At 30.8% G+C, this 12,500-nt stretch overlaps 2 protein-coding genes and 1 pseudogene across 2 annotated transcripts in view; 1 reads left to right on the top strand and 2 right to left on the bottom strand.

Moving 5' to 3' along the window:
• Window positions 1–12,500, top strand: part of LOC130799624 (uncharacterized) — a 417,568-nt gene that overhangs the window by 194,588 nt on the left and 210,480 nt on the right. The gene's annotated exons all lie outside the window — the stretch shown is intronic.
• On the bottom strand, window positions 6,335–7,057 carry LOC130799625 (uncharacterized acetyltransferase At3g50280-like). The gene has a single exon (XM_057662779.1). The coding sequence runs from the start codon at window positions 6,921–6,923 to the stop codon at window positions 6,504–6,506; it is 420 nt and encodes a 139-aa protein (XP_057518762.1). The 5' UTR covers window positions 6,924–7,057; the 3' UTR covers window positions 6,335–6,503.
• The window catches only part of LOC130799617 (uncharacterized acetyltransferase At3g50280-like), a 1,564-nt pseudogene continuing 255 nt past the window's right edge, over window positions 11,192–12,500 (bottom strand).

Below are 12,500 nucleotides of genomic sequence, written 5' to 3'. Positions count from 1 at the left end.
TTAGTCGGAAACAGATAGTATTTAAATAACTAATTTTTGGAAATTCAGCTTAAATTTGGAATATACGAACTTTCTGACTTTTTCTTACTACTATTTAGTCAGAACTTTCTGATTGAAATTTAGTAGGTTAACAGTTGGAACACCGACTAAATACCTATCAACTATTTGTTAGTCGGAATTCCAACTAAAACAACGACAATTACATTTTACCGACAATTTTATTCCGACTACTAGATACAATCAGAATTCAGTCGGCATAGAGTTATACCAACTGAATTCTGACTGTATTGGTTAGTCGATGGAAGCGCATTTTTATTAGTGGGCATTTATGAGAAATATTATGCATAGTTTTAGTATTATTTTTTATTATGCTATTGGATCCAATAAATATTACTAAAGACAATATATATACAATTAGCAATTTTAAATAGAGACATTTAAATTAAAAGTAACTAAAGACATCCCAGTAAATGTGTTCTATGATGTAGTGGGTTTGTAGAGTTTTATTATAGAAAAGTGAAGCTTGTTTAATTGCAATTAAGGTTGTTTTTGGGCCGTTGGCTTGAGTCTTAGTCGTTTATTTGGGGTAGACAGTGAAAATTTGAAATGATTAAGATAAATTATTAAGAAAATGAACCAAAAAAGATAAGTTTTAACTTATTTTCAAAAGTAAGCGTGAAATTCTCAAATATGTGGTTTGGTGCTTTTCGTAAGTCAAAAAAACACAATAGCTGTTCACAGTTACTAACTACAAACAGATTTGACTTTTTTTTTGACCTGTTCGCAGTTTGACCTGTTCACACAGGAAGCTGTTGTGCGTATTTGTGAAGCTAGCTGTTTGCAGTTACTAACTACGAATAGGTCAAAAAAAGTCAAAGTTGTTCGCAGTTAGTAACTGCGAACAGCTATTGTGTTTTGTTTTGACTAACTGCGAACAGTCCTAAACCACAGATTTGGAAATTTCATGCTTACTTTTGAAAATAAGTTGAAACTTATTTTATTTGGTTCATTTTGTTGATAATTTGTATTAATTATTTTAAATTTTCACGTTTGGCATCCTAAGTGCACTTTAATATTAAGCTTTTAAAATTAGATTTTATGAGTTCAACTAGTTTAGTTAAAAGTAAAGAATCATACTACTACTTAGTTGTAGTTGGCATGTAACCGAAACTTAGGCCTACTTTTTTGGAGTCTTTATGGGTTGCTTTTGGTGGCCTTAGAACTGTTCAAAAGTGACCCGATCAGAAAATTCAAACTGAAAGTAAATCAACCTGAATATGTGTTTATTTTTTAGGTTAATCGATCCGATATCATCCGACCCGAAGTTATACCCGAACTGGTTGACAACTGAAAATGGGAAAACTGAACTCGAGTTGTAACCGATTTTTGCAACCAACACATAACTGCTAACCGAGATTACCCGAAACTAATAATGACCGAACCGAGTCATATTCGACCCAAATCATGCTCGAAACTGAAATCAATCCAAAACCGACTTAAGCCGAACGAAGTTTAGATCGAACTACTGTAAACCTAAACCAATTTTTAACATAGAAGTATAATCAATTCATATTCAATCATTTTATTAGTTATTATAATAAATTTTTAACATAGAGTTAATAATCAATGGTCAATATTTGTTTAACTACTATTAATCGAAGTAGATGAAAATTGATAGAACTTTATGATTTTAATTTCCCGTCAAACAAGTAAAAGTAACAATGTTTAACTATTTTTCTTTAAGTAAAGGGAACCTTATCATTAATTAAAAAATAACTAACAACGTAATCTGATACTGACTCGATCAATAATAATAAGTAATTCGTAGCTGAATTCTACTTGAAAAATATCTAAACTCGATCTGTATCCCGATAAAACCGAACCAATTATTAACCGATGACAATCCGAGACCGATTAAAACTCGACACGAACTTCAACCGACACCGAACTGATTCTAACCCGATAGCTCGAATAACCGATCTTCAACCGAACCGTGACTAACCGACCTGACCCCCAATGTGACCCGTCATAACACGCATCTGAAATATAACCGATTCGAAAGATAATCGAACCGAATAACACCCGTTCGAAACCTGCCCGATCACCCGAATAAAATCATAAATGAAGAATTTGAGAATGACAAAGTTTGGGTAGTCATTCTCAAATTCCCAACTGTAAAACCAATAGTGGAATTTTATCCAAATCCAAATTTAAAATTTTTTAATTTCCCAAATAATAAATTTGAGTCAATTCCAAATTAATAAATAAAATCATCGTTGCCAAACATGATATAAGTAATTGCTGGTTAAAACATTGAATTCTTGTAGGTAGAGCTGTTCAAAAATGACCCGAACCGAAAATTCGATCCGAAACCTAAAGTAAATCGACCCGAAAATGTGTTTCTTTTTAGGTTTATCGAACCGACATTACCCGACCCGAAGCTATACCCGAACCGGTTGACAACCGAAAATGGGAAAACTGAACCCGAGCTGTAACCGATTTTTCTTACCGACACAAACCGTTAACCGAGATTACCTGAACCTAATAATGACCGACCCGAGTCATATCCGACCCGTATCATGCTCGAGACCAAACTCGATCCGGCTAAAACCTGAACCAATTTTTTACATAGAAGTATGATCGACTCATATTCAATCATCTTATTAGTTATTTTAATAATGTGATAAATATTTTAATAAAATAAATTTTATAAATACATGATTTTATATATTTAGAGTTAATAATCAATGGTCAATGTTTATTTAACTACTTTTAATCAAATTAGATGAAAATTGATATAACTTTATAATTTCAATTTCTGGTGAAATAAGTAAAAGTAACAATGTAATAATAATCAATAAGTCATTTGCATTTTCACTATTTTGCATTAAGTAAACGAACCTTATCATCAATTAAAAATGACTAACAACTTAATTTGATACTGACTCGATCAAAAGTAATTAGTAATTCGCAATTCGTAGCCAAATTCTACTTGAAAAATACCCGAACCCGATCTGTACCCGGTAAAATCGAACAAATTATTAACCAATGACAATCTGAGACCGATTGAAACTCGACACGAACTTCAACTGACACCGAACTGATGCTAACCCGATAGCTCGAATAACCGATCTTCAACCGAACGGTGAAAAACCAACCCGAGTGTGACCTGTCGCAACACGCATCCGAAATATAACCGATCTGAAATACAATTGAATCGAATGACACCCATCCAAAACCGACACGATCACCCGAATGAACACGTCTACTTGTATGACACCGTCCAAAACCGATCCGATCACCCAAATGAATACCTCTACTTGTAGGGGATTTATGTCGTCTAATCCAATTATATACTTGTGCGGCTTCATTTGTGTTGTAGAGTTATAGTGTGTTGTGATTAATCCCTCCACAATAGTTTGGTAGTTCCTTTAGTTGTGGAGTATTTCCTACGAAAGTCTTACAATTAGTTGATTCAAAGCGAGTAATCCTATCATCATACAATCATATCATATAAGTAAATAAAAAGACTGTAAAATTTACGTGGAATCCTCACAGAGTCTTATAAGATGAAATGATGTTATTGGTTATTTTGACTTACATGACAAATAAGATTAATCAACCTATTATTTATAGTCTTTCTAAAAATTAATTAAACTGAGTAACTTACCATTTTTAAAAAGAATTGGATTGAATAATTCTTACTTAAAATGAGCTACATGAAATAAATTATTAATTGGAAATTATTATATATACCATAAATTTACCATCGTCATAAACTAAATAATTAAATATTTTTATAAAACGAATTAGTTAAAAATTTGTCGCATAAAATGATATAAACAATGTGATTTATATCTTAATCATTATTATTTCATATTTAGTAGTATATAATGTGATTATTATTACATGTCTTTAAAACTTACATACCTATATATATTTTTTCTTATTGAAAAATTTGTGCATTACACAAAACTTTATTCTAATAAATTCTTATTTGTCAATTGAGCAATCATTAGAAACCTTTTATTTTCTTTCTAAACTATTATGAAAACCATCACTTTGTTCTTTTTTTAAAGTCATATTAAAACAACCAAATTCCTAAAACAAAGTTTAAGTAATCTTGATTCTAAATCCTATAAAAAAAAAGTCCTACACATCTTTCACTGGTGATCAGCTCCATAAGAAGACCTAAAACACTTGCCACTTCCTTACCTTTCCACTTATAATCCAAATACTTTCTATTCGTTTCTGAGTGTTACCATTTAGCACCCAAAATTTATAATCTTACTCCATTAGATTATACATCATGATCTCGCTAAAAATTCTTAATAAAGTGTTTGAAAATAAGTATTTTATTACAAATTATAAATTTCATCAGAGACTTAAATACTTGAAAAATTTTGGGAGAAAATACTTGAAAAAAAGAATGATAATAGATAAAAATAAAAACATACTTGAAATTTCGAAACATATAAGCAACCCAAAAGCAAAAGCCTCAATAGTGTTTATATATGCACAAGTCAAGATAGTAGAGAAAAGCATATATTTACAGCTACAACAAGCGCACCATCATAGCCTAGACATCAGCAACAACAATAACTATCACAGCAGCAATAGTAATAGGTTTCTTTGTGAACAAATTCTTGAGAGACCAATTCTAATTATGTAAGTAGACATTAGAAATTATGTAAGACATTTAAGATATTGAAAGTAGGCATTAAGAATACGATAAGTAATCATTAAAAATAATGTAAGTAGACATTAGAATATGGTAAATAGACATTAATCATTAATGAACTGGAATTGAAATACGTCTCTCAAAGAGACAGTCTTTTAAAAGACTAGCCGTGTCATTAATTTGTTCTCCACGCCCCATTTCGCCTCCCTCCGCTTCTCTTTCTAATTCGATCATCATTTCGCATCCATCTGAAATTGCATTGAGTTATGCACGAACATCATTTCGCATCCATCTGCAAAATTTAATCGCTGAAGTTAGGTTTTTCTTGAATGAATCGAAAATTAAAGCTGAACCTAGATTTTTTACTTGCTCATTTTCGATTATCAATTGTTCGCAATTTGTTCATTTTCATCAATATTTATGGTTTGTATTTATGATATTTTTTCAATTTGGTGTGTTCCAGTTAAGAATTGTTCTCAGTTGAACTAGTGTTCTAAGATTTTTTCTGGAGTTTTGGTAATAATCTGCTATATTTGTTTATACCAAAAAGTTAAGGTTTAAACTTTTTTTTCTCAATTTTTGTTGTCGTTTTAAGATTTTTGTCTCAATTCTTAGGTTTTTTAAATTTTAGATTATTATTTTTAATTTTTTCGTTGCGTTTTTCGTCTGATTGATGTAGTTTTGTGAATTTAATTTTTTATTTCCTCGTTTTAGATTTCGCATTTTCTCTTGAATTATCTACGTTGTCATCATTTTTTACGGTTAAATTTTGCACTAAAGCTTATGCATTTTTGTTTCTGATTGTGAGATTTAGTTTTTGAATTGAAAAAACGTAGTTTTTATTAAACGTGTTCCATTGTTTATTTCCATTTGGGTTAAAAATTTGTAAAAATTAATAATTTCATTGTGATCTTGCATGGTTGAACTAATCTTAGTTTAGTTTTAGCAAATAAATACATAGTAAATTTCGGTAGATAAATGTTTTTTTTGACTGATTTTGCATATTGACAAGCTGTACAGTTGCAATCTTCTGTTTGCACTTTACAGTAATTCTTCAACAGCTCGTTCTGTTGATTTCTTTTAAACTCAACTCTACAATTTGCATCTAATACCTTGCATTTGTTTGAAAAGTTTACTATCATTGAAATTGCTTTCAGGATTGATGTTTTAGATTTTAGAATGAACTTGAATTTTAAATTTAGGTCAAAATGTTTCTTTAGTTGTGGTGGACTAAGTGTGTAAAAATTGCAAGAGAAGCCCAATTTTGTAAAACCATTTGTTAGAAAAGTATAGTTTACATGTAAAAGACGTTACTAATAAGCATAAAAGGTATACTTAGAAACATGAGTGAACAAAGGTTTATATTGAGTTTATAAAGGTATAGTTTATAGGTTTTTTGAAGGGCTATTAGCTCAATATAAGTAGAGCAATGTACTTGTAAATAGTGTGAGTTCAAATCCCACATAGCTAATAACATTTGCTAGAAAAATTCTAGTTTTCATTGAAAAAGCTCTATTAATGAGCATAACATGAATACTTAAAAACACGAATGCATTTAAAAGTTTACAAAGACGGTCATAAAAAAGGAAAAAAATTAGAAAAAAATATTTACAAATGAGGCATATTTAAATCATTTTTAAAGACAAGCCCACAACCCACTAAAATATATATATAATGATGTAAAATTTTTCCACACCAATAAACTATTTCTGACAAATTAATAACACTTTCAATTGTTGAGAATTTACGAAAAGCATTCGTTAGCATGAACACAATAACATTGACACATATAACATGAGAGACTTTTACACACTATTATTCTTTAATAGACACCATTTATAGGTTGCAATGAGACAGCATTCATGAACTCCTGATTTAATTCAAGATCTCTCATCGACTCAGAAGTCAAACATATTTCAAGATCCACACTTCCTCCACCCTCATACCCTGGAAAAGAACTCACTCTCCCTTCAATTTTGCATGCATTTCCAGTCCGTACAGCTACTGCTTTTCCGAAACCAAATTCATTCCCATACACGTCAAATCTTGGGGAGCTCGTCATTATCACACTGTTCGAATCGAATGTACTCAAAGGTTGGTGAACAATAGGAGACTTAATCCATCCACTGATTACATCGAACACTTTTTTGTGATTGTAATTTTTCACAGACTGTTGTATTAATGATGCTGCATATCCTAAATTTTGTCCTAGTAATTCACCAACTGTAGTGGTAACTACCATAACTGTAACGCAACTACCCAAATAATTTGGATTTAGAGGAGGGTCCAATCTATGCCTGATATTAGTAGCTAATTTGCAATTTGTGATCTGATCATTTGACAGTCATTTTGCTCGAACAATCGATCTCCAAACAAATGCCGATAGGCTCTTAAAGGATGAAATATTGTTAGTATTGCATTCTTCGTTGGCTTTGGCTTTTAGTTTTTCTATAGACTCCGATGTGAAATGAAAAAACCTTTTTCACATGGTTTAAACCGACTAATAAATTCATCAGGGTCTATAAATGGTAGGGAACTTGTTGGGTCATACCCTTCTGGAAACCAACGTTCATGAATGTACAGACGTGATATTTACTGTTTCTCATTATTAAATCTGTGTATTTCAGACCGTACTTTCCAGAAATGCCAGAATAATGTTCCATCTTATACAGAGTGATTGATGGAACAGCTGATAAAGACACCATACTTTCCCGAACCTAATAATAACCGACCCGAGTCATATCCGACCCGTATCATGCTCGAGACCGAACTCGATCTGGCTAAAACCTGAACCAATTTTTTACATAGAAGTATGATCGACTCATATTCAATCATCTTATTAGTTATTTTAATAATGTGATAAATATTTTAATAAAATAAATTTTATAAATACATGGTTTTATATATTTAAAGTTAATAATCAATGGTCAATGTTTATTTAACTACTTTTAATCAAATTAGATGAAAATTGATATAACTTTATAATTTCAATTTCTGGTGAAATAAGTAAAAGTAACAATGTAATAATAATCAATAAGTCATTTGCATTTTCACTATTTTGCATTAAGTAAACGAACCTTATCATCAATTAAAAATGACTAACAACTTAATTTGATACTGACTCGATCAAAAGTAATTAGTAATTCGCAATTCGTAGCCAAATTCTACTTGAAAAATACCCGAACCCGATCTGTACCCGGTAAAATCGAACAAATTATTAACCAATGACAATCTGAGACCGATTGAAACTCGACACGAACTTCAACTGACACCGAACTGATGCTAACCCGATAGCTCGAATAACCGATCTTCAACCGAACGGTGAAAAACCGACCCGAGTGTGACCTGTCGCAACACGCATCCGAAATATAACCGATCTGAAATACAATTGAATCGAATGACACCCATCCAAAACCGACACGATCACCCGAATGAACACGTCTACTTGTATGACACCGTCCAAAACCGATCCGATCACCCAAATGAATACCTCTACTTGTAGGGGATTTATGTCGTCTAATCCAATTATATACTTGTGCGGCTTCATTTGTGTTGTAGAGTTATAGTGTGTTGTGATTAATCCCTCCACAATAGTTTGGTAGTTCCTTTAGTTGTGGAGTATTTCCTACGAAAGTCCTACAATTAGTTGATTCAAAGCGAGTAATCCTATCATCATACAATCATATCATATAAGTAAATAAAAAGACTGTAAAATTTACGTGGAATCCTCACAGAGTCTTATAAGATGAAATGATGTTATTGGTTATTTTGACTTACATGACAAATAAGATTAATCAACCTATTATTTATAGTCTTTCTAAAAATTAATTAAACTGAGTAACTTACCATTTTTAAAAAGAATTGGATTGAATAATTCTTACTTAAAATGAGCTACATGAAATAAATTATTAATTGGAAATTATTATATATACCATAAATTTACCATCGTCATAAACTAAATAATTAAATATTTTTATAAAACGAATTAGTTAAAAATTTGTCGCATAAAATGATATAAACAATGTGATTTATATCTTAATCATTATTATTTCATATTTAGTAGTATATAATGTGATTATTATTACATGTCTTTAAAACTTACATACCTATATATATTTTTTCTTATTGAAAAATTTGTGCATTACACAAAACTTTATTCTAATAAATTCTTATTTGTCAATTGAGCAATCATTAGAAACCTTTTATTTTCTTTCTAAACTATTATGAAAACCATCACTTTGTTCTTTTTTTAAAGTCATATTAAAACAACCAAATTCCTAAAACAAAGTTTAAGTAATCTTGATTCTAAATCCTATAAAAAAAAAGTCCTACACATCTTTCACTGGTGATCAGCTCCATAAGAAGACCTAAAACACTTGCCACTTCCTTACCTTTCCACTTATAATCCAAATACTTTCTATTCGTTTCTGAGTGTTACCATTTAGCACCCAAAATTTATAATCTTACTCCATTAGATTATACATCATGATCTCGCTAAAAATTCTTAATAAAGTGTTTGAAAATAAGTATTTTATTACAAATTATAAATTTCATCAGAGACTTAAATACTTGAAAAATTTTGGGAGAAAATACTTGAAAAAAAGAATGATAATAGATAAAAATAAAAACATACTTGAAATTTCGAAACATATAAGCAACCCAAAAGCAAAAGCCTCAATAGTGTTTATATATGCACAAGTCAAGATAGTAGAGAAAAGCATATATTTACAGCTACAACAAGCGCACCATCATAGCCTAGACATCAGCAACAACAATAACTATCACAGCAGCAATAGTAATAGGTTTCTTTGTGAACAAATTCTTGAGAGACCAATTCTAATTATGTAAGTAGACATTAGAAATTATGTAAGACATTTAAGATATTGAAAGTAGGCATTAAGAATACGATAAGTAATCATTAAAAATAATGTAAGTAGACATTAGAATATGGTAAATAGACATTAATCATTAATGAACTGGAATTGAAATACGTCTCTCAAAGAGACAGTCTTTTAAAAGACTAGCCGTGTCATTAATTTGTTCTCCACGCCCCATTTCGCCTCCCTCCGCTTCTCTTTCTAATTCGATCATCATTTCGCATCCATCTGAAATTGCATTGAGTTATGCACGAACATCATTTCGCATCCATCTGCAAAATTTAATCGCTGAAGTTAGGTTTTTCTTGAATGAATCGAAAATTAAAGCTGAACCTAGATTTTTTACTTGCTCATTTTCGATTATCAATTGTTCGCAATTTGTTCATTTTCATCAATATTTATGGTTTGTATTTATGATATTTTTTCAATTTGGTGTGTTCCAGTTAAGAATTGTTCTCAGTTGAACTAGTGTTCTAAGATTTTTTCTGGAGTTTTGGTAATAATCTGCTATATTTGTTTATACCAAAAAGTTAAGGTTTAAACTTTTTTTTCTCAATTTTTGTTGTCGTTTTAAGATTTTTGTCTCAATTCTTAGGTTTTTTAAATTTTAGATTATTATTTTTAATTTTTTCGTTGCGTTTTTCGTCTGATTGATGTAGTTTTGTGAATTTAATTTTTTATTTCCTCGTTTTAGATTTCGCATTTTCTCTTGAATTATCTACGTTGTCATCATTTTTTACGGTTAAATTTTGCACTAAAGCTTATGCATTTTTGTTTCTGATTGTGAGATTTAGTTTTTGAATTGAAAAAACGTAGTTTTTATTAAACGTGTTCCATTGTTTATTTCCATTTGGGTTAAAAATTTGTAAAAATTAATAATTTCATTGTGATCTTGCATGGTTGAACTAATCTTAGTTTAGTTTTAGCAAATAAATACATAGTAAATTTCGGTAGATAAATGTTTTTTTTGACTGATTTTGCATATTGACAAGCTGTACAGTTGCAATCTTCTGTTTGCACTTTACAGTAATTCTTCAACAGCTCGTTCTGTTGATTTCTTTTAAACTCAACTCTACAATTTGCATCTAATACCTTGCATTTGTTTGAAAAGTTTACTATCATTGAAATTGCTTTCAGGATTGATGTTTTAGATTTTAGAATGAACTTGAATTTTAAATTTAGGTCAAAATGTTTCTTTAGTTGTGGTGGACTAAGTGTGTAAAAATTGCAAGAGAAGCCCAATTTTGTAAAACCATTTGTTAGAAAAGTATAGTTTACATGTAAAAGACGTTACTAATAAGCATAAAAGGTATACTTAGAAACATGAGTGAACAAAGGTTTATATTGAGTTTATAAAGGTATAGTTTATAGGTTTTTTGAAGGGCTATTAGCTCAATATAAGTAGAGCAATGTACTTGTAAATAGTGTGAGTTCAAATCCCACATAGCTAATAACATTTGCTAGAAAAATTCTAGTTTTCATTGAAAAAGCTCTATTAATGAGCATAACATGAATACTTAAAAACACGAATGCATTTAAAAGTTTACAAAGACGGTCATAAAAAAGGAAAAAAATTAGAAAAAAATATTTACAAATGAGGCATATTTAAATCATTTTTAAAGACAAGCCCACAACCCACTAAAATATATATATAATGATGTAAAATTTTTCCACACCAATAAACTATTTCTGACAAATTAATAACACTTTCAATTGTTGAGAATTTACGAAAAGCATTCGTTAGCATGAACACAATAACATTGACACATATAACATGAGAGACTTTTACACACTATTATTCTTTAATAGACACCATTTATAGGTTGCAATGAGACAGCATTCATGAACTCCTGATTTAATTCAAGATCTCTCATCGACTCAGAAGTCAAACATATTTCAAGATCCACACTTCCTCCACCCTCATACCCTGGAAAAGAACTCACTCTCCCTTCAATTTTGCATGCATTTCCAGTCCGTACAGCTACTGCTTTTCCGAAACCAAATTCATTCCCATACACGTCAAATCTTGGGGAGCTCGTCATTATCACACTGTTCGAATCGAATGTACTCAAAGGTTGGTGAACAATAGGAGACTTAATCCATCCACTGATTACATCGAACACTTTTTTGTGATTGTAATTTTTCACAGATTGATGTATTAATGATGCTGCATATCCTAAATTTTGTCCTAGTAATTCACCAACTGTAGTGGTAACTACCATAACTGTAACGCAACTACCCAAATAATTTGGATTTAGAGGAGGGTCCAATCTATGCCTGATATTAGTAGCTAATTTGCAATTTGTGATCTGATCATTCGACAGTCCTTTTGCTCGAACAATCGATCTCCAAACAAATGCCGATAGGCTCTGAAAGGATGAAATATTGTTAGTATTGCATTCTTCGTTGGCTTTGGCTTTTAGTTTTTCTATAGACTCCGATGTGAAATGAAAAAACCTTTCTCTAATTTCACATGGTTTAAACCGACTAATAAATTCATCAGGGTCTATAAATGGTAGGGAACTTGTTGGGTCATACCCTTCTGGAAACCAACGGTCATGAATGTACAGACGTGAAATTTTCTGTTTCTCATTATTAAATTTGTGTATTTCAGACCATACTTTCCAGAAATGCCAGAATGATGTTCCATCTAATACAGAGTGATTGATGGAAAAGCTGATAAACACACCATCGCAAAGCGATGTGACCTGAACCGATAACAAAGGTCTATGATGACCATCATGATTAACAGCTCCAAAATGATCAAAAAACGATTGAACTATTTCAGGGACATAAGTTGGAGATAAGATATCGGATATAGTCATATCTATTTCAGCATGGATAAACTTAGCTCCTGGACCTTTGTTACAATCTATAAAGATGGAACATGTATGTTGTTATTGGTTTATTTGTGTGGCTAACTGCCCTGCCAGTGGATAAAA

The sequence above is a fragment of the Amaranthus tricolor genome, chromosome 14 (assembly GCF_026212465.1).
Source record: "Amaranthus tricolor cultivar Red isolate AtriRed21 chromosome 14, ASM2621246v1, whole genome shotgun sequence".
Taxonomy (NCBI): domain Eukaryota; kingdom Viridiplantae; phylum Streptophyta; class Magnoliopsida; order Caryophyllales; family Amaranthaceae; genus Amaranthus; species Amaranthus tricolor.
This window is presented reverse-complemented; position numbering and strand designations above follow the sequence as displayed.